Source organism: Diplodia seriata (genome assembly GCF_021436955.1).
Source record: "Diplodia seriata strain FDS-637 chromosome Unknown scaffold_9, whole genome shotgun sequence".
NCBI classification, from domain to species: domain Eukaryota; kingdom Fungi; phylum Ascomycota; class Dothideomycetes; order Botryosphaeriales; family Botryosphaeriaceae; genus Diplodia; species Diplodia seriata.
Genome location: NW_027117316.1, coordinates 2,451,366 through 2,472,344, shown reverse-complemented (window position 1 = coordinate 2,472,344; position 20,979 = coordinate 2,451,366). Strand labels below are relative to the sequence as shown.

Sequence of the window (20,979 nt, the reverse complement as noted above, 5' to 3'; positions counted from 1 at the left end):
CGAGAGAGAATCCTCCAACCCCCATCTTGACATTCCTTTCCAGCCTTCCTCCCTCCCTCCCCTTCATTCGCAGCAACCCAACCCGTCCCTTATCTCTCCGCCCCCGGCGTACCCTGCCGACTCTGTCTCCTCCTCTCCCCAACGCCCAACCTGCCGCCGCCTAGCCCGCCACCACCACCATTACCACCGCCCGCTCGATCCGTCGCCTTCCGCAGCAACGGGCTGGGCTGCGCGCTCGTCTCGCGGCTCGGAATGGGCACGTCGCGATGATGCTGCGGAGGCACCAGCGGCGAAGAAGAACTGGCGTAATGGTGGTGGTGATGACGGTGATCTCGATTGCGGAGGAGGGGACTGCTGCTGCTGCTGTTTGCGAATCCGGGGGGCGGCGCCCTCTGGTTCCTGCCGCTGGCGTCGAGGCGCGCGGGCGGTGGTGACGAGTGGTACACGTCGCGGTGGTGGTGGTTGTGATGGTACCTCTGCTCCGAGCCGGGAGCGTCGTCGTAGTCGTAGTACGCGTCTCCGTCTCCCTCGACGCCCTCTGGTTCGCCGTACTGACTGCTCCCCTCGCCGCCGTCGTACTGGCTTCCGCCGCCGCCGTGCATCTCCCGCTCCAGATACTCCTCGCCCCGCCGCTTGATCGGGCTCTCGTCGTACGGATCGAAGCCGACCCGGCGTACGGCGTCGCGGCGCACGCGGCGGCGCAGGTCTGCGTCGGAGCCGGCGCCGACGGTGGAGGCGGACTCGGAGAGGAAGAAGGTGAGGAGTTCGTCGGGGATGGAGAGGTGCGAGGATTGTTGGAATTGTTGGAGCGCGGTGAGGCGGATGAGCATTTCGAGGAGGGAGAGGGAGGTGCGGATGGGTGGGAGGGATGAGGAAGGTTGCTGGCGGGGCGGGGGTGCCATTGGGGAGGAGTAGGTTGGTCGGGTTTGGAGGGCAGTGCCTGGGGCTGCGGAAGGGGAGGATGAGTGGTTGGGGGCGGGCGAGGGAGTGCGGAGGTTGAGGTTGGTGAGGCCGGTGGTGAGGTGCGGATCGAGGGAGGCGGATCGGGACGAGATGTTGGCGCCAGCGCCGGAAGGAGGAGTTGACGAGGGCGGTTGTTGTGAGGTTTGTGTCGCTTCGGTCATGTCGTCTTCGTCGTCGGAATCGGGCTCTTCGACGTACACCTCGAAGGCGACCCACTCCGGATCAAGATTGGGAGGAAGTCGCCATGGCTGCGGCGTCTCGTCGTAGTGCTCTGGCTCGGGCTGTTGCTCTGGTTTTGGGGCTCGAGAGGTGGAGGACTCCCGGAAGAGCTGTGCGTCGATCTCGGACTGATCGTCCTCTTTGGGTGTGCCAGGCACTGCTTCCTCTTCGTGTGCGTCTTGTGGTACCTCCTCTTCGTAGTCATCGTACCATTGCTCCGCGGCTTGCCGCTCCATCATGCGGCGCGGCGGTATTGCGTTGACGTCGCGCTTCAGGAGCAGGATGGGATTATTTGTCTCGCCGTCCGTCCCTATGTTGAGGATCTTCCCAGTGTCGGCGTAGAAAATTTTCGAAACTTGATGGATAGGAACGATCTCGCGGATGCCCGCTCTGGCGACGTCTTCGAAAGGCCCCGGTTGCAGCTCGCCCTCATCAAACGTGTGGACGCGGTCATCGTCCAGGTCTTCGATGATGAGAAGCTGATAGGCATACTCGTAGGCACTACCTTCTGTGGCGGGGATATTGCCATGTGCGTTCAAGGGTGTGAAGTCCTGGATGCTGTCGAGGGGAACCCTCATGAGCTTCACACGTGCCTTGTGGATGACCTCCTTCCATGTGGTTTCCCTGATCCCTGCTTCATCGTGGGGACGTATGTGGCCAGCAAAAAGCATGTACATGGAAAGAGTGAAAGCAGGGCCAATTTGTTGGGCACCGGTGGGGTTCATGGAATACTGGGTGTCTCCGGCGGTCAGGAATGTGCTGGCCTGGAGCAAGCGGGAAGGAGACACGGTGGAAGGTAGAGAGCTGGATAAGTTGGCGCCAGAGGTAGTGATGGCCAAATTGATGAGAGGCACTGCATCTTCAATGCGAGCAAGCAGTTGCCTGATGTCGGAGATGATGAGCTTCACCTCGAGCTCGTTGTCGGCCTTTGGCTTGGCACGGGAACTGCCTCTCCGGTGAAGCTCCTCCTCGCCGGCTGCTTTTGCCAGGCGGACACCGAGAGATTGAATGTCCCAGCGAAGAGCCTTGGTGAGGGAGACAGCAGACTCAAGTGAGGTGTTTCCACGGGCGGAGATAAGTTCTATCATATCAATAGCGGGAGAGATGATCTGGGCGTACGTCAGCGCATCAGCTCAACGGAGCCGAAAACGGGTGAAGATACCCTGATTTTGCTTTCCAGGCGCAGTTGCAAAGCTGCCAGCTCCTGCTTCTCGGTGCTGCTGTCCACTGACTGCGGAGGTCAGCCACGCACAGACACAGTGGCGAAAGAGGGCAAACCTTGATGAGGCGGGAGCACTGCTTCATAGCATAGCTGCTAGTGATGACGATGCCCGACCTGATGGCATAGTTCATCGCCTGCTGCGTAACCTGTCAAATGTCAGATGTCGATCAGATGTCGCTGAGGGTGGCACTGCAGGCGCACGTGGGAACTGAGTGGGGTGAGATGAAGCCATGGTGACAGGGCGTGGTTGCAGAGGCGCAGAGACTGTCTTGGCCGGGTAGAGACATACCTTGGACAGCAGGAGATCCATGGTGGGCGGTAGTGGGTGGGCGTTTGGGCAGAGGCAACGACAAGAAGTAGAGGCTTCGAGAATCGGGCAACACCAACACGCGCGGCGGCAGCGGCAGCGGCAGCGGGCCGGATGGACTCAGAGTGAATCACCCGGGATCAGTGACGCGGAGCGCGACTCAGCCCTGTGCATGCACGTCATTGGTGCCTGGCGATGGGGATTTGGAGGGAGAAGGTGCGGCCGGGAGCCTAACGGGTGGTCTGTGCGCGGTGGGCGGCGGGCGATTTGTGCCCCACCACTCAAATGCCGCCCAAGATCAAGCCTTTTGCTGCTGGCCCGACCCTCACCCACACTCCGTCATTTCCCACTCCACCCCCGGGCCGCCTATATAGGACTCGCCCTCGCTGCTGCGCACTCGGCCCGCACCGCACACCCACGACCGCCATCCGCTCCCATCGCGCCACGCACACCGCGTCAAAATGGCTGACCTCAACTCGTGGGAGGACGACAAGGATGCGCAGGACGAGAGCCTCGCCCAGCAGACCCAGCAGCAGATGAACCTGAACCCGGCTGCCCGCGCTCCTACCTTCACCCCCGGCGCCGCATCCTTCACTCCCGGCGCCGCCACCTTCACCCCGGGCCAGCCCTTCCAGGGCTACGGTGGCTACAACCAGTACGGCCAATACTACGGCGGCGGCGGCGGCGGCTACCCCCAGTACGGCCAGCAGCAGCAATTCGGCCAGTACGGCTACGGCCAACAGGGCTACAACTACCCCCAGCAGGGCTATGGCGGATACCCCCAGCAGAACTTCCAGCCCCAGCAACAGCAGCAACAGCAGCCGCGCCAGACCCCCAAGATCGCCAAGCGCGGCGACGACCTCCAGGCCGCAGCCCCCACTCAGCCCGCAGCTGCTCCCGCCACCGGCTCGCCCAAGGCTGCACCGAAGACGCTCTCCATCGGTGGCGACGGTTCCACCAAGGTTGAGTCTGCCGGCGGCACCAAGGTTCTGAGCATTGGTGGCGACGCGCCCAAGGTCGAGAAGGCCGGCGCCACGAAGGTGCTCAGCATTGGCGGTGCCGCTCCTTCGGCCGCGAAGGACGCCGCCAACAAGGACCAGGGCGCTCCCTCGGCAGGCAAGAAAGTCACCGCTGCCAAGGCCATCGAGAAGTCTGGCGAGACGGCCGGCCCTGCCGCCAGCGGCAAGACTTCCCCCACCCCCTCCTCCGGCAGGAACAGCCCTACCCGCGCCTCGGATGCAAAGGCCGCCAAGCAGCAGGCCGACATGATCGCCCAGGAGCAGGCCGCCGATGTCGACGAGGACACGCTGGCCGATATGTACGGCAAGGAGCACGTCAACGTCATTTTCTTGGGCCACGTCGATGCTGGCAAGTCTACTCTGGGCGGTTCCATTCTTTACGCCACCGGCATGGTCGACGAGCGGACATTGGACAAGTACAAGCGCGAGGCTAAGGAGGCCGGCCGTGAAACCTGGTACCTCTCGTGGGCTCTGGATCTGACCAAGGAGGAGCGTTCGAAGGGTAAGACGGTCGAGGTTGGTAGGGGCTTCTTCGAGACAGAAACGCGCCGCTACAGTATCCTGGATGCCCCCGGCCACAAGACGTACGTCCCGAACATGATTGGTGGCGCTTCGCAGGCCGATGTCGGTGTTCTGGTCATTTCTGCGCGCAAGGGCGAGTACGAGACGGGTTTCGAGAAGGGAGGTCAGACGAGAGAGCACGCTGTGCTGGCCAAGACTCAGGGTGTCAACAAGCTCTGCGTCGTTGTCAACAAGATGGATGACCCGACTGTCGACTGGAGCGAGGAGCGCTACAAGGAGTGCACCGTCAAGCTCACCCAGTTCCTCAAGGGTGTTGGCTACAACCCCAAGACCGGTGCGTGCAAATACGTTCTCTTTCTTCCCAACTGTGGCTGACGAAATAATGCAGACCTTACCTTCATGCCGGTTTCGGCGCAGACGATGAAGGGTATCAAGGACCGGGTTCCGAAGGACGTATGCCCGTGGCACGATGGTCCCTCGCTTCTGGAGTTCCTGGACAACATGAAGACGCTCGAGCGCAAGCTCAACGCCCCGTTCATGATGCCCATTGCTGCCAAGTACCGCGACATGGGTACTATGGTTGAGGGCAAGATCGAGGCGGGTGTGATCAAGAAGGGTGTCAACTACCTGATGATGCCTAACCGCGAAACGGTCGGTGTGTCGGCTCTGTACGGCGAGACGGAGGACGAAATCCAGGCAGCGACTTGCGGTGAGCAGATCCGCATCCGTCTGAGGGGCATCGAAGAAGAAGACATCCTTCCCGGCTTCGTGCTCTGCTCGCCGAAGCGTCCGGTCCACTGCGTGAAGAAGTTCGAGGCGCAGATTGTGCTGCTCGAGCTCAAGTCGATCCTCTCGGCCGGCTTCAACTGCGTGCTCCACGTGCACTCGGCAACGGAAGAGGTCACGTTCGACGCGCTGCTGCACAAGCTCGAGAAGGGCACGGGCAGGAAGAGCAAGAGGCCCCCGGGCTTCGCCACCAAGGGCATGAGCATCATCGCCCGTTTGTCCGTCACGGGCGGTGCCGGCAGCGTCTGCGTCGAGAGATTCGAGGACTACCCGCAGATGGGTCGTTTCACCCTCAGAGACCAGGTAAGCAACCAACCCCAACAATGAGACGTGCCCGTTGGATTCGGTTTATTAACGTGGATACCAGGGTCAAACAATCGCCATTGGCAAGATCACGAAGCTCATCACCGACGACGCTTAAATTCGATTCACGGAAGGAAGATGGATGGGGCATCTACGAGGCGTTTTGAAATGTGGACTTTTCAAAAAAATTATGTTTTTTTCTTACCCCATTTACGGCTGATGAGCACGGGAGACGTTGAACTGGGAGGAGCCGAGGGATCAAGTACGGGATGGAGGAGGGAGGGGTTTTGAGGATCACGCGGGCTTTTTTCTTCTTCTTCCTTCTGGGCCGTCGGGATGATGGGATGGGATGTGTAGACGAGAGAGACCCCCCTTCAACAAAAAATAAAATTCCGAAAAGTGGTTTTCTTTCTTATCCTGAAGATTTCCGTTCAACCTCTTTTTTTTTTTTTTTTGACGTTCGTGGGGGAAAGCGTACACGGGAGTGAGGCGATGATCTCATCGGCTTGTGCGTGAGATTTTTTGGCAGCAGTAGTGTGGGAGGATGGATGCACAGCGATAGCGATGGTGTGGCTTCTTGACTCTCGGTCACGGCGGAGACGTCGGCACGCTTTGATTGGTCTGCATTCGTCGGACTTGGGGACACAAACATTCAGCTTCCCCCGCTCCGTGATATGCAATGTGGAGAATTGCGACAAATGATAAACATAAGCCCGGTCAGACGATTCGCGGCTTCGCACATTTACCCCCGCTTCCCGTCGCCGCGGAAGAATACGAGTCTAACCAGGAGGAGTGACGGTCTTTTGCGTGCGGCACAGTTCAATAGTCGCATCCGAAGAACCCCGCAGCTCTCTCGGCGCCTCCGGCGCTAAGAGGAGGGGGGCTGGCGTACGTGTGTAGGGCGTGCGTGTATATATATAGCTCTTCCTGCTGTTGCTGTTGCTGTTGCTGTTGTTGTCGTTGTGCTTGTGAACAAGACCAGACCAGAGCGGGGTTCGCGCTAAAGCAGCTGAGCTTACTTAGCCCCCGCGGTTACGACCTGACGACATCATCGACAGTCGGAGACCTAGCACGACAACCTCCATACCACCAGTCTTTCTTTCTTCTTTCCTCGAAGAACGAGATCGAACAAGCGAGATTCCAGAAACAGGCGATAGGTAGCTCGCTGTCGAGAGAGCAAAGCACCACAATCACTTTTTTCAAGAGCTAGGAACGTAGAGCGAAGTCATCTCTGCTGCTGCCTGCTGCCTGCTGCTGCTGCACGATGGAGGTCGGCAATTTCCCGTTGAAGGGCAAGATCGTCGTCGTGACGGGGGGTGGTTCCGGTGAGTTTCTCTCTGCGAAAAAGAAAAATGCCCGGTTCCTTACGGCTTTCTATCTGCGAGTTGTGCCAAACAGAGAGAGAGAGAGAGAGAGAGAGAGAGAGAGAGGTGATGGATTGAGCCGCGAAGAAAGGTCCCGCGCCGCATTTCCAAAGCTCGCGACTAACGTAACGAGCAAACCGCAGGCATCGGCTTCGAATTCGTCAAGCTCGCCGCGTCTGCGGGCGCCAAGGTCGTCGTTGCCGACCTGAAGCTCAACGACGAGGCCGAGACGTTTGTGGAGAGCCAGAAGAGGAGCGGAAAGGACGTATTCTTCCAGCGATGCGACGTGACGAAGCGGGACGACCTGGAGGCGCTCGTCGGAGTCGCCGAGGAGAGGTGGGGGGACGTGCCGGACGTGTACGTGGCGTCGGCGGGTGTGTTCGAGCCGGTGAGTAGTGAGCACCACGCACTCGATTTGCCCCCATCCATTCACTGCTTGCGGTGTCTTATGTATCCGCCCATCCCTCCGCCCATCGAGGACCGAGCCCTCGCCAGCAAGTCGTCGAAGCCAAAAAAAAAAAAAAAAAAAAAAAGCCCCAAGAACTCCCCGCCTCCCTCATCCCTCCACACCACCATCCCAAACACAAACCCTCTCACGACCCCTAATCTAACAACCCTCCCCCATCACAGGCCTCCTCCAACTTCTGGACCGACACGGAACACGACGCCTACGCCACCGTCGCCGTCAACGTCACGGCGCCGCTCAAGCTGACCCGGATCGCCATGCGCGCACTACTAGGCGCCGACAAGCGCGGCGTCGTACTCCTCGTAGCCTCCATCGCGGGGTACGCGGGCGCCTACGCCGTGCCGTTGTACACGGCGACCAAGCACGCCGTCGTCGGCTTCGCCAAGACGATGCGCAAGGCCGACGCCGAGGAAGGGGTCAAGGTCGTCGCGCTGTGTCCGGGGGTCGTGCGGACGCCTTTGTGGACGCCGCCGACCGAGGACGGGGAGGGAGGAAGGGCGGATCTGCTGCGGGAGTTTGGGTATGCAGAGAGCACCATCTTGGAGCCGCGCGATGTGGCGGAGGCGGCGGTGCGCTTGGTCGAGGATGCCGAGTATGGCGGCGGTACGGTCCTGGAGGTCACGACGCGCGGCACCAGGGTCATTCCCGAGTGGGGGATCCAGCCGCCGCCGCATCGGCGCGATGCGGCTGGCGCTAATGTCGGCGCGCCGCAGGATATCGTGCCGCCGGTGAAGGTCGGGGTGAGAGAATATCTTGCGCGAGAGAGAAGAGCGGGGAGCCGCCGCCGGGGGTCGAAGCTGTGACGGGGCCCGGGTTGGGTGGTGGCGTGTTTGGTGGTAGGAGCGGCGGCTTGGAGTAGAGCGTCTCGTAGAATTCCTGGACTCGGGGGTGGGTGGCGATGTTGTTTCCGCTGAAGTTGACGATCTGGAGGCCGTCGACGCTGTTGACGCGGGAGATGGCGTTGTAGACTTGGCCTGGTTCGAACATGTGGTTGAGGTCGAGTTTCATCAGCTGGAGCATTTGGCTTTGGGCTTTTTCGATGGTGAGGGCCCAGGCGGGTATGAGGGGGACCTGTGTACGGCGGGCGAGGACCACCTGCTTGAACCTGCCCAACCTCCACTCGCTCAACACAATGCCTTTGACGGTCCACGTCACCTCGGGGCATTCTCGAAGCAGAGTGGTGCCGTCTGGAAATGAGAAACGAACTTCGGGAATCGGCTGGGTGCCAGGTCCGCCAGCCCTGAATGCTATCACTTCGCCTAAAGCCCCTTTCACCAAAAGACGATGGTTGAGGTTCTGGGTGAGCATGACTTGGGCGCCTTCCTTGAGCCCCACGACGATCGGAGCGCAGCAATCCGCCAGGAGTTTCCTCTGCAGATAGGGGTTCGCTTCCCCGCCGTCTAGGGCGTTGTATGTGTGTTCCATTCCATAGAGCTGGTTGAGTCGCAGTTGGTTTACTTTGTCGGCTTGGTATGACGTCGGGAAGAGCTCCGTCGGCTCTAAGCCATGCCACAGCCGCACTGGCCTCCTCAGTAACATCAACGCAGTAACACTGCGTTGTGAGATGCGTCCTGTTCGCATCTCGGTGAGTGTGTTGCCGAAGTCTGGATCATTTTGCCGGAAGACTCTGGTCAAAGCGACTTGGTGTTTTACGAATGCCCAAGCGGCGGCCTCGAAGCAAAACAAGGCGAAGTCTCTCCGTCTCACAGGAGGAGTTTGAGCAAAGTCGCCGGTCGCCACGACCTGGACCCCGCCAAAAGGGTTTTTGTTCTTGCGCATCTTCCGAGCGGCTCGCTCCAAGTAATCAAACAGGTGGGCATCGACCATGTGGATATCGTCAATGACAAGGACCTTGACATCGAGTATCTCCCATGTCGACATTTCATTTGTCTGCCGGACCCTTTTCATCATCCGTACAATGGCCTCCTGCATAAGGACGGCCTTCTCTTCGGGGGGTTTTCCACCCACTAGCCCCGTACTCATCTTCACGATTCCGGCGAGACTGCTCAGCGTCCTGCCAGAAAGGTGGAGTACTTCCCGACCAGGTGATGCGGTTTGGTTCGGACTCTGGTGATACTTGGTTGCAAGTGCAGTGAAAAGCTCCTGCAGAAGAAATGCTTTGCCGGTACCAGTGGCGCCGGTGAAAAAGACGTTTTGGTTGTCCTCGACTACAAGCTTCATCACAGCTCTCTGCTCTTCGGTCAACCGGCTGGACAATCCCTTCGAGCCTTGGCGCTCTTTGAAATGAGACTCCCCGATCCATTGCTCGATGGGAAGGAGTTGCTTGAGAATATGCTTGCCGGCGTAAGTAGCATTACTGTTAACGGTTCGTTGCTCGCTCTCTTGGGCCTCGATTTTGATACCATGCCTCTCAATTCGATGCTGAAATATGGCCTTGTGTCCAGAATTCACCTGTCGGCTGGTATGGAGAGCCCGCCGTCCGAGGGTCGCTGGGAACGGTAGGCGGGCCGCTGAGCTCTTACCAAGCGGAAGCGACATCGTTGATATATCCGAGCTCGCATTTTCGTTTCGGGGGTGAGCTGAGCAAGATCATGGCGTGTCGTAGATGCAAGGGACGGGGATTGGTTACGTGGCTCAGGTCGGGTGGGATAAGGTTAGCGGAACAGCATTGATCCGGTCCGGCCACCGGCAGCCAATCGTTCCTTTTCATCACCCTGGCTATCGTCTTTCCCAATCGGGTATAGCTTAGCAACTCATCAAACGGCCCCGTACACGCTTTGGCCAATATGAAAAAAAAAAAATCCATTCATATAGGCATCCGAAGCCAACATGCGGATGTAAATGTGCGCATTTAAAACTTACATTTACGTCCGTACAACTACCTATCTTACACCCGTAAGGCGTATATTATTTTGTCACATTGCAGTTTCTTAGCGTTTGTATAGAGCCAAAGGGGGAGCTGCTGCGACACGTTTTATACCCTTACGGGTTGCATTATTACTCCGCTTGAACACGATTGTGAAACGAGGAGACAGGATCTTATTATATTTCACGTAGCAGCAGTGCATAACTTGTGCTTCAGTGCCCCGCCTTTCAACGCTACGGTCGGCGCACCTGCCACGTCGCTACGGACCTTTGGCCCTCCGCTTCGCTGAGAACTATCGTTAGGAAACAGCAACTTCGAGATTTGCTCATCGCCGCGGCCGCAGCGGATACATCTGCTTCCGTCATACTTGTATTAATAACGACAAGCATAGAACTACTAGCCTGAGTCTACGCTTTAAAGTTAAGCTCCTTGTACGTGGATGATACAGAGAGGGCTAAGCAATCCAAGCAACACTTGCGGCAGAAGAGAACTGCATGAACAAAAGCATTGATACTAATATTGTCTACATATCACAACCGAAGAAGATGCGAGGTAATTCAGCCAGTCTTTGTAGCGATATCGATCCCGAAAGAACGCTTTGCAGAAAAGCTGCTCAGAATCCGAGCAGAGTGCTCCCGAGGCCATTCTATCGAGGTGCTAAGAAACAGAGGGGTTTCTCTTAACCTCGATCATCAGCTCGCGCCCGCCATACATGGCGTTCCTCTTGACCTCGATCGTCAGCTCGCGCCCGCCGAAGATGGTGTCCCAAGAGATCCGAGTCCTTTATCCACGGTATTACCCGTAAAGACACTCTTCACTCTGGAGAATATACTTCATCCGTTAATGCGATGTAGTGGGCGCTCTGTTAAGTGCGTCCTGATGGGTGCGATCTGAGTAGATGCGCCGTGATGGACACGCTTTCTCTGCTTGTTGTTCTGAAAATACAGGAGACGACGCAATGTTACCTGACGAGGCGCGTCTCAGCTTTACTGCAACAACTTGAGTTCCAAGCTCTGGGAGCTTGAAATCGTCATCAATATTCGGTTGGTATAAGGCACTTAAGATAGTGTATCCCTTCGTCTTCCAATGATTCAAAGCCTTTTTCTTAAGCCCTGGATTCGGGGTGGAATCAGGCAAAACGCTCGCTTCTCTCACAACGGAGCGGGTGATGTTCAACGAAGCGACGACAAAGCCAAACTCCGGAGGCGGTGTCGTCTAGAACATGAAGGGATGAGTGACGGGAATTGGCAATCGACCAAAGTAGGGAATCTGAGGAGCATCTTCCGCGAATGCACTGATCTGACTGTGACTGTGACTGTGACTGAGATGAAAGATGTGATGCACAAGCCAAAAGAACAGTTTCGAGAAGCGTAAGCCGAGGCCACATGTGTTACACAACATGTCGATGTCCGCCATAATAAGCCGTATGTGACATCTTTCGACTCCACCGTTCCCAGCTCCACACATCGCGAGTTAGAACATTGCCAAGCAAAAAAGAGGCAAAATCTTTGTCCCAAAAGCCTCAAATGGTACACCGGACAGATGATACCCGTACTTCACTTCAGGCATCGACGAAAACTTTAAACTAATCCCGACACCATCGGGTCTTCGAAATCAACAAAAGCATCATTCACATTCACACCCCTCACATCTGCAGACCTCAAACCGACAACACTTCCAAAGCCACAAAAACCCTGGTTGGTATACGAAACAAAGAACAACCGCCCCAACCGCCCCAACATTCCCACGATTACCCTCCTACAACGACGACCCCGCCCTCCCCGCACCCGGAAACTTCTTCTGTACGGCATCCCACAGGGGCTCGCCGCCCTCGGTCAAATCCTTCCAGGCGGGGCAGGCGAGGCTGGTGATGGGGCCGGTGATGGCGTCGGAGAGGAGCTTGAGCGGGACCTCGAGCGTCTTGAGCAGGGGGGACAGCGAGTTGGGCGCGAACGTCTTGACGACCTCGAGGACAAAGCAGAGCAGCTTGTTGCCCTCGAGCAGCGACGCCGCGTTGACGACGCCGCCCGTCACGTTGGAGAGGTCGAGGCCGGTGAAGGAGTTGACGGTGCCCGTGTTGCCACCGATGCTGTTTTGTTTGTTGTTAGCTTTGATGTACTGCGGGGGAGTAGATGGTATTGGTGGTGGTTGTCTCTCTCTCTCTCTCTCTCTCATACCTTCCGAGTTCGGGGTGCTTCATCACCCAGCCCACAATGTCCAAGTTCAGCGGGATGAGGCCGTACTCGACGGGCTTGCGGTACCAGTTGTCCGGGAACGTCTCGTGGCCGGCCTTGTACTCCAGCTCGCCGTCCTCGCCCTGCTCGACCGCGAAGAACTTCCTCAGCACCTCCTGCGTCAGCACGCCCTCGGGGTTTTCCTCCGTGTGGTTGGCCAGCAGGCGCCCGAGGAAGAAGTAGCCGGCGTTGCGCGCAATCATGCCCGTGACCGGGCCGTAGTAGAAGTTGGGGTTGTGCGCGACGCTGTACTCCCACCGGCGCGCGGCCTGGTCCGCGAGCAGGTCCATTGACAGCACGCCGTCGGCGTCGGCGCGGTCGTGGAAGTCGCGGAAGAGCGTCATGTTCATCGTCCATGAATCGCCGGTCACGTACAGGTCGTCGCGGGTCAGGGACGAGTCGGACTCGAGCCAGTTGTGGGCGCCCTGCAGACCGCGGGGGTCGCCTGAACTGGGATGTTAGTATCTGTGGTGGAACTGGTTGGATTGGGATCGAGAGGGCAAAGCGTACCAAGAAGGCCGACGAGGTTTCCCAAGAGGTTATCGCTGCCATCACCACTGACGGTGCCGCCGATGGAGAAGCCGGGGTCGACGGCGAGCGGGTTACCCGTCCAGACCGTACCCATGATTCCGAGAATAAGGGCGAGCTCGACACCCATGCCCATCACTTTAGAGATCCATGTCAGTGCCAAGAACGAGACCTCCACTGCGGGGGCACAAGGCCGACGAACCTTGGTTGATGGCATTGACGACCTCGGCGAAGCTGGTGATGCCATCACGGGAGATGTAGCCGTGGTTGGCGAGAACGTTCAGTCCGGGGCAAGGGCCGCGCTGGTCACCATCACCGGGAGCCTGGAAAGCGTGGTCGCCGGTGGTGTCGATCGGCTTGCTGGAATCGACGAGGATGCGCTTGTCGAGCTTGTGCTGCTCGACGGCGCGGATGGCGGCGGTCAACCGCTCAGGGGTGAGGTTCTCGAGGTTGCGCTCAGAGAAGGCAGGGAAGGCGTCGACAAGGACGGAGCTCGAAGAGAGCAGGAAGAGAGCGGAGGAGAACTTCATGGCGAAGGAAAAGGGGAATGAAATGCAGATAAGAACTCTCCAATACGCAAATCAATGGCTCGGTGGGTATTAGCAATTACAACGAGTGACTATAGTGAGCGTGAGCCTTGGTGCCCGCCTCCAGCAAAAGAGTGAATGGATGGTGGTCAGTAAGGATGAGGCTCAAGGCGACGACATAGATTGGGGTGCAGAGAAAGCGTCCCAGAGAAAGGGTGAACAAATAGCAGCAGAGCTGATTACTCCTACTCGGCTACAGCGGGCTACAGCGCCGATCACACTGGCTGGAAGCTCCATGGGAGGGGTCTCGTCTAACAATTAGCACCATCGACTCGTGTAGTGCAAGACGGCAGCGGAAGATTAAGCTCAGGTATTATTTGTCGGGGAAGGCATCCCGTGGCCATGGTAGGCGTGGCTGACGAGTCGCGGGGATGATTGGGCGAGCAGGCATTCTTCAGAGTGGTGAAACACGCGGAATTTGGATCTCCCCGGTGTTGGCCTCTTTCGAGAATGGCGGGAGATGATGACGCTAGCAGCTGTGAGGGTGCCGCGATGCCGTTGCCGAGTCATGGAACGGACCGCAACAGGAGCGTGCGTGACAGGTGGTCACTGCGCAGGGCTGACGCTGGGGGCGCCAAGCTAGGCGAGCCATGGGCAAGAGGAGGCCCAGGGGAGCGGGTTGGACGGGTCGCCCAGGAGAAGGGCCTCGAGATGACGGATGGCGCCGGAGAGGGGGGTTGGAAAGAGTGAAATTGCCGACATGTCGCAGCGGACTATCTTATGGCCTAAGATCTATAACCACTCTAGCTGCGGCCGCCAAACGAGAGGCGGGGAACTTTATCCTCACGTCGAGCTGACTGTCGGACCCGCCACTTGCGCACCACGGAAGCGGGCTGGAACGGACGGCGGAAGGATGCGCTCGCTCCTGCCCTCTGCCCGGATGCCGAGCAGACCTGGCGAAGGTTGAGCCAGTGGGAATTAGTCGGAGATTTCGCGAGTCACCGCCGTGCGGAGAGTTGGGAAGGGATGGGCGGCGTTGGGAGTTGGGCGGGGAGAGAGCGCTGCGGTGCGAACAAGGCTCGCGCGGGGCTAGCCGAGTCGGGCCTAGGCCAGGAACCGCCAGGGCAGGCGCACGGCACGTCGGGGCACGCCAGGGCAGGTGCACGCGGCCCAGCCAAAAGAGGGAGGGAGCTGCACGGTGCTCTCCGCCGCTACGGCTACCCTCGTCCCAAAAGGGGAGTGCAGGTGCCAGTGGCCGTCTTCGAGACCGCGCCCACTGACGCATCCCGCCCAACACGGCCTCAACTTTCTCCCGCTCCGCCTCCTCTGGCGCGTGTGTCCTCGGAGATCGCGCCCCGTTCTCGAGTCACGAAGGTCAAAAGTCTCCGTGCCCCAGCCTCTGTGCTTCTTACGATGGCCGTTATACCCCCTCTTTCTGGAATGCGCGCCCGGCAAACTCTAGATTGTCGAGTCTTTCCGCGATGAGGCTAATGTGATGCTCGATTACCGGCTTTATGCAGGCATTGTGGCGTTCCACGCGTTATGACTGCCCGCCTGAACTCTGCACGTTCAGTGGCGGTGAAAGTGGGCCGATGGTGATGAGCACGAGAGAGAAGAAGTGGTATCATTGCAAAGACTATCATTTGCGTCTTGGGGAAGTGATGAGAAGTGCGAAGAAGACCGGCCCAAGTCCGAACGAGGTGCGTAGAAGGGTATCCAAGAACAATTACAACAACGCTAAGCCCAATCCCGACTATCCAGAAGAGCAAAACACCCTATCCGTTCCAAACTTTTTGTTACCCTCACACGTGCTCCTTGCTCGTTGGGCTCTGGCCCGTCGTCCAGCTGTCCGGCCGGGGGGCCAGCTGCCCTTCGGCCGTCGTCACCTGCACCGTGCTCGTCTGCATGATCCACTGCGACTTCTGCTCGTGCGACGACTCGTTGGCCGAGATGGCGCGGGCGCTGTTGGTCTCGACATCCACCAGCGGGACGAAGTCTCCCTCGTCTCCGTTCTTGGGCTTCATCGACACCGTGCCCGTCTTGGTCGTCGCCGTCGTGTCCGTGGTCCTGGAGAAGTTGGAGCTCGCGTTCGTCGACTTCTTGGTTCCACCCATGGTGGACTTGATCTTGGGCCAGGCCTTGGCGAAGACGAAGCGGTGCGCAGGCATGCATCCGCAGAGGATCGAGACGTAGACTTCGATCAAACTCCAGTAGCCCGCCTCCATGTAGTCCCAAGTGATGTTTTGCGAATTGGCAAAGTGGACGAGCGAGTAGAGACGAATGGCCGAGGTGAAGACGACGAAGATACCGACCGAGAACATGGCCATGACCATGAGCTTCTTCTTCAAGTCCATGTTGAGGTTGGCCAGGTGCTTGAGCGGAAGGATCATGACAACCGTGTCTAAACAAATGTTGACAGCCGCCGCAACCCAGCTCTGGAGGTGAATGTTGTTGCAGTGTCCCTCGTGGAGGCCATCCCACTGGTTCCATGCGTAGCTGACCGGCTGGCATTGCAAAGCGGTGACAATACCGAAAACTATGGTGTAGGCAACAGAGAAGGCCATGACGACGTAGATGATGCTGCGGAACTCCTTGGCCGGAAACACGCGAAGGTAGAAGAACAGGATTGAGATCTTGGAGATACCCAGGGCGACGACGTAGAAGATCTCTCCGAAGTAGTAGTACTTGAGCACGTTGGTGATTTGGTGGGGATGCAACGTCCACATGTCCTTGCCCATTCCATTTTCAACAACTGCATGCTGTCAGTACACAGTCTCCGCTTCATTGCATTCCGAGAAACTTACGGATCGGGGCGAAGACGGCGGGAGGAAGAGCAAGTATCACAACCAGACCCATGGTAGCGTCGTCCCACGAGATCTGGCGACCGCCCTTGCCGATACTGGCTGCCATTCTCAGCAGATAGGCGATGCCTGCGATGACCATGCCGGTGATGCCGATGACAGTGAAGGTGGAACCGTTGTCACGGATGGGGACACCGCAGCCATTCGACGACACATTCTTCGTTTCTGTTCTCTGGGTCAGGAAAGATGAGAGGACTGCAGCAGAGTTGTGCTTACCCAGAAGTTCGGCGACGGTGCATGCCTTCATGGCACAGACCTGCACGGCCGCATTCAACTCATCATTGCTGCACATGCAGGCCGAGGTAAGGTTCGTGGCACAGCTCGACTTGGGAAGCTCTTTGGTGAAGCATGTCAACTGCGAGCGGATCAGAAAAGACGTCCATGTCCGGAGCGAGTCGAACTTACAGAGCACTCGGGCATCTGACTTGCTAGCTTCAGCAGAGCCGACTGGGCGTGCACCGAAGCAAAGAAGGTGGCCAACAGGGCCAACACGGTCCATAGTCTCATGATGGCGGCGGTTGGTGGAGTCCCGTTTTGCGAAGCGAAGGAAGCGGGGGTGCAGAAAAGGGAAGGAATGCAGCGGCCTGGTGGTGTGCCTCTCGTCCGGTTCGCCGAGGGATTATAACGCAGTCTTCAGAGAGCGCTCTCGAAATTTGCAGCACAGGACAAGCCAGGAGAAACGGGGTCTGATAAGGGCAGGGAGGTTGCCGACGATATTTCCGAGTCATCACGCCAGTTCATGATGACCCAAGGGCGACGAACAACAGGGCAAGAGATGGGCGGGATTCGTAAAGGCTCCCATGGGTGGGGAGACGGGGCCGCTTCCAGACGGCTGGTGAATATGCCGCGGGTTCTCGGCGGGGGGGATGTGCGGGAGCGTTGGAAACAGGGCGAGCAGAGAGCAGGCGGTGCCTGGATGCGCACATGGTGAGTGGTGCCGGTCCGAATGAGCCGTCGACGGGGTGCAATGAGAGCGAGTCGTGGCCGGCCGGCCTTGTTGGGGTGTTTAGGTGCGGTGCCGGGGCAAAGCAACCCGAGCCGACTTGCTCTAGTGCGCCTGCCTGGCCGTTGCAACGGCGCGTCCGTGCGCATGCACGCTCCCCACAGCCAAAATGAGCGCCACAACGGCCACTGCTCCCCGCAGCACGAGCAGCCCGCCCGTCGCAAACGGCATCTCGTCCGGCCTCCCTTATCTCCAGCCTGCCGCCGGTGGGGCGCACGCCTATACCGATCTGGCGCCGTAATTGCAGATCCACGCAGCCACCCGAGTGGCTTCACCGCACACGCATCTGCACCTTACGACAGCGCCGCCGATGATCCCAATCACCAACGGCTGCCCCTCGCGGCGCGGCTCGCCATGGTTCCACCATCCGGTGCTCGCAGCCCGTATAAAAGTCCAATTGGGAGTCCTGTCTTGGCTCACCACAGCTCCAAGTCACTCTTTCGCTTACCGGGGACTACCACCCATCTCTATCTCTCACCCTCTGTCATTCGTTCATTAGAAGGGTCCCAGGCTATTGCCTTAATACTGTCAAAATGATTGTGATGAAAGCCTTCACTGTCCTGTCTCTACTGAGCTCCTTCGCCTCCGCGCGCATCATGTAAGCCGGACTGACTACGTTGAATTATTGATTGCTGACATTGGCCACAGCAATGGCGCCGAGCACACGCCCTTCCGCGGCGCGAATGTGAAGCGTGCCCTCGACAACTCGACCTCTGAGACGACGCTCGAGGACTACGAGTATGTCATTGTCGGCTCCGGCCCCGGCGGCGCTCCCCTTGCCGCCAGGCTCGCCATGGCCGGCCACAGCGTCCTCCTTCTCGAGGCCGGTGGCGACGAGACCAACAGCACCCAGTATAACGTGCCCGCGTTGCACTCGGTTGCTGCCGAGTGGGAGCCCATGAGGTGGGACTACTTCGTCAAGCATTTCGAGGACGAGGAGGAGCAGAAGAGGGACACCAAGCTCACTTACACCCTCCAAAACGGCACCCGCTACACCGGCCCCAACCCGCCCGAGGGTGCCGAGCCTCTCGGTATCCTCTACCCGCGTGTCGGCTCCCTGGGCGGTTGCTCTGCCCACAATGCCCTGATCACCATCTACCCGCACGAGAGTGACTGGCAGTACATCCAGAACATTACCGGGGACTCGACCTGGGCGCCCGACAACATGCGCAAATACTTCCAGCGCCTGGAGAAGTCGCGCTACCTGCCCAACGCCATCTCCGGCCACGGCTTCACCGGCTGGCTCGAGACCTCCCTCACCGAGCTCACCCTGATCGCCCAGGACCTGAAGGTCATCTCCCTGGTCCTGGCCGCCGCTGCCGGCATGGGCCAGACTCTGCTCGAGTCGGTTATCACCACCGTCACCGGCCTGGCCGAGACGCTGCTGCGCGACCCCAACAACGACGGGCCCAGCCGCGACTCGGACGAGGGCATGTGGCAGGTGCCTTTGGCCATGAAGATCCCCGAGTACAAGCGTGCCGGCCCGGTCGACCTGCTGCACGAGGTGCTCAACGCCAAGAACGACGACGGCAGCGATATGTACAAGCTGGACGTCCAGATCAACACGCTCGTCACCAAGGTCAACTTCGACACCTCCGGCACGAACCCCAAGGCGTCCGGCGTCGAGTTCCTCACTGGCACCTCCCTCTACGATGCCGACCCGCGCCGCCAGGAGGGTTCGGCTGCCGGCAACAAGGGCACCAAGGGCTCCGTCTCGGCCACCCGCGAGGTCATCCTCTCCGCCGGCACTTTCAACACCCCCCAGATCCTCAAGCTCTCCGGTGTCGGCCCCCGTGATGAACTCGAGCAGTTTGGCATTGACGTTGTCAAGGAGCTTCCCGGCGTCGGCACCAACCTGCAGGACCGCTACGAGATTCCCGTCGTCGGCGAGGTCCCCACCAAGATCTCGCTCGTCAAGGAGTGCACCTTCCTCGAGGGCGACAGCGACCCGTGTCTGGAGAAGTGGGAGAACCTCCCGATCGAGAAGGGCGTGTATGCTACCAACGGTGTCGCGCTGGCCATCACCAAGCGCGCGTCCAACACCGAGCACAACAACGCCGACCTGTTCATCGCCGGCTGGCCCGCCTACTTCAACGGCTACTACCCCGACTTCTTCAGCAACGCCACCGCCGGCAGCAACCACTGGACCTGGCTCACGCTCAAGGCGCACTCGCGCAACAACGCCGGAACCGTCACCCTCCGCTCCGCCGACCCGCAGGCCATGCCCGAGATCAACATGCGCAACTTCGCCGTCGGCGGCGACGAGGACCTGGATGCGCTGGTCGAGGGCATGAAGTACGGCCGCCAGGTCTTCCAGGACCTCATCCCTCTCGACGGCAAGTTCACCGAGGTCTGGCCCGGCGACCAGGTGCAGACGGACGAGGAGTGGAAGGAGTTCGCCAAGTACGAGGCCTGGGGCCACCACGCCTCGTGCACCTGCCCCATCGGCGCCGATGACGACGAGAAGGCCGTCCTCGACGGCGACTTCAAGGTCCGCGGCGTGGACGGTCTGCGTGTCGTCGATGCCTCGAGCTTCCCCAAGATTCCCGGCACGTACATTGCCGTGCCCATCTACATGATCTCCGAGAAGGCGTCGGATGTCATCATTGCGGATGCTAAGAAGTCTTCGTAGATGGGATGGTAAGATGAGGCTTGAGGAAGACGTGCGAACACGCGGGATGCTGGATGCTGGATGCTGGATGCGGGACGATTGAAACCGTTGGTGGCGAGCTTGGGAGCTGGCTGGTCTTTGAAAGCGTTTGTTGTAAATATTTTGTCTTAACTAGTTGAGTCTTAATCCTAATCACAGCCGGTGAACATGGAAATATCATTTTGAATACTGCTGGAGAACGTGACTCCTAAACGGAACAGTGGGGAGAAAAGAAGAGAGACTCAGCCGCCTGTAACCATGCACTTGTATTTGGAAGTGTTTGCGCAAACCTCGTGGAAAATTAACAAGAACAACAACAACACCAACAACACAAACACCCGTCGTGCCTGTCTTTGCATTTCTGGCCTCTGTATCCCCGACCTCTTTCCCTTCTGCCCATCCCACAACACCCTCTACGACTTTGCATGACACAACGAGTCATACGCACGCACGCACGCACGCCGAAACAGACAACCCCTCCTTCGCTCGTGCGGCCTCTTCCTCTCTCTCCTCTCCTCCACTCCTCCGTCCTCATCAGCATTTACAATCATCGCCGCAAATCGCCCCACTCACTCACTTCCATCCAACCCCCTCAGAAAATCAGCGCGTATCAGGATCACCACCTAAGCAGGGGATCCTCCTCCGATCAAACCTGCTACACGCGAGGACCCAGAAGAACAGCAGATCTTCACACTTCTGACGTTCCAGCCTTCAAGACGAACGACTCGTGGTGGTGACGGTCAGAAGAACGCATGTCATGTTGGAAAGGAGCGGCGCGGGCGAGTCAGGTAGGGAGTGGGTCTCCTCGAGTCAAGTGTGTGTGCGTATGCATCGACAATCTCCCGCAGCCGTGACGCGCTTGACTCGGTGTTGGAGGGGGTGGGTCATCGCTATCTAATGAGGATGGTATGTACATGCAGAAGGAGAGAAGGGCTTGGAGTGACGTGTCTCTGGGGGAGGGGGGGAAATCTTTGGTATATCGAGGAATGATTGTTGGGGGGGAGGGGGGAGAGCAACACAACGCGCGGCGGCAATTGTTTCCCCGTTTTGAGGACGCTGAGTTGCGATGGGCAAACGGAATATGGCTTGGGTGGTTATGCCCCGTACGTGTGTGGCGGAGTCGATCAAGCTTTGGGCGTGTTTTTTTACACTTGCTTCTTTTTTACTTTGCCCCCGAC

The 20,979-nt window shown here is 58.7% G+C and overlaps 6 protein-coding genes across 6 annotated transcripts; 3 read left to right on the top strand and 3 right to left on the bottom strand.

Moving 5' to 3' along the window:
• Positions 1-89: 89 nt before the first annotated feature.
• On the bottom strand, positions 90-2,714 carry YRB30 (Ran-specific GTPase-activating protein 30; the record flags this gene model as incomplete). Its single annotated transcript, XM_066780554.1, has 4 exons — positions 90-2,291; positions 2,345-2,413; positions 2,461-2,550; positions 2,694-2,714. 4 exons carry the CDS (start codon positions 2,712-2,714, stop codon positions 90-92), a joined length of 2,382 nt encoding a protein of 793 aa, XP_066629783.1.
• Positions 2,715-3,172: 458 nt separating this feature from the next.
• Positions 3,173-5,459, top strand: SUP35 (translation termination factor GTPase eRF3; the record flags this gene model as incomplete). The annotated part of the gene is made up of 3 exons (XM_066780553.1): positions 3,173-4,586; positions 4,641-5,341; positions 5,406-5,459. The coding sequence occupies 3 exons, from the start codon at positions 3,173-3,175 to the stop codon at positions 5,457-5,459; spliced, it is 2,169 nt and encodes a 722-aa protein (XP_066629782.1).
• Positions 5,460-6,605: 1,146 nt separating this feature from the next.
• SLS55_009149 (uncharacterized protein) lies at positions 6,606-7,974 on the top strand (the record flags this gene model as incomplete). The annotated part of the gene is made up of 3 exons (XM_066780552.1): positions 6,606-6,666; positions 6,849-7,093; positions 7,336-7,974. 3 exons carry the CDS (start codon positions 6,606-6,608, stop codon positions 7,972-7,974), a joined length of 945 nt encoding a protein of 314 aa, XP_066629781.1.
• Positions 7,975-11,756: 3,782 nt separating this feature from the next.
• Positions 11,757-13,290, bottom strand: SLS55_009148 (uncharacterized protein; the record flags this gene model as incomplete). Its single annotated transcript, XM_066780551.1, has 4 exons — positions 11,757-12,087; positions 12,176-12,677; positions 12,743-12,898; positions 12,963-13,290. 4 exons carry the CDS (start codon positions 13,288-13,290, stop codon positions 11,757-11,759), a joined length of 1,317 nt encoding a protein of 438 aa, XP_066629780.1.
• A 1,799-nt stretch (positions 13,291-15,089) lies between these two features.
• On the bottom strand, positions 15,090-16,655 carry SLS55_009147 (uncharacterized protein; the record flags this gene model as incomplete). The annotated part of the gene is made up of 3 exons (XM_066780550.1): positions 15,090-16,039; positions 16,092-16,503; positions 16,554-16,655. The coding sequence occupies 3 exons, from the start codon at positions 16,653-16,655 to the stop codon at positions 15,090-15,092; spliced, it is 1,464 nt and encodes a 487-aa protein (XP_066629779.1).
• A 1,029-nt stretch (positions 16,656-17,684) lies between these two features.
• Positions 17,685-19,783, top strand: SLS55_009146 (uncharacterized protein; the record flags this gene model as incomplete). Its single annotated transcript, XM_066780549.1, has 2 exons — positions 17,685-17,749; positions 17,800-19,783. 2 exons carry the CDS (start codon positions 17,685-17,687, stop codon positions 19,781-19,783), a joined length of 2,049 nt encoding a protein of 682 aa, XP_066629778.1.
• Positions 19,784-20,979: the final 1,196 nt, after the last annotated feature.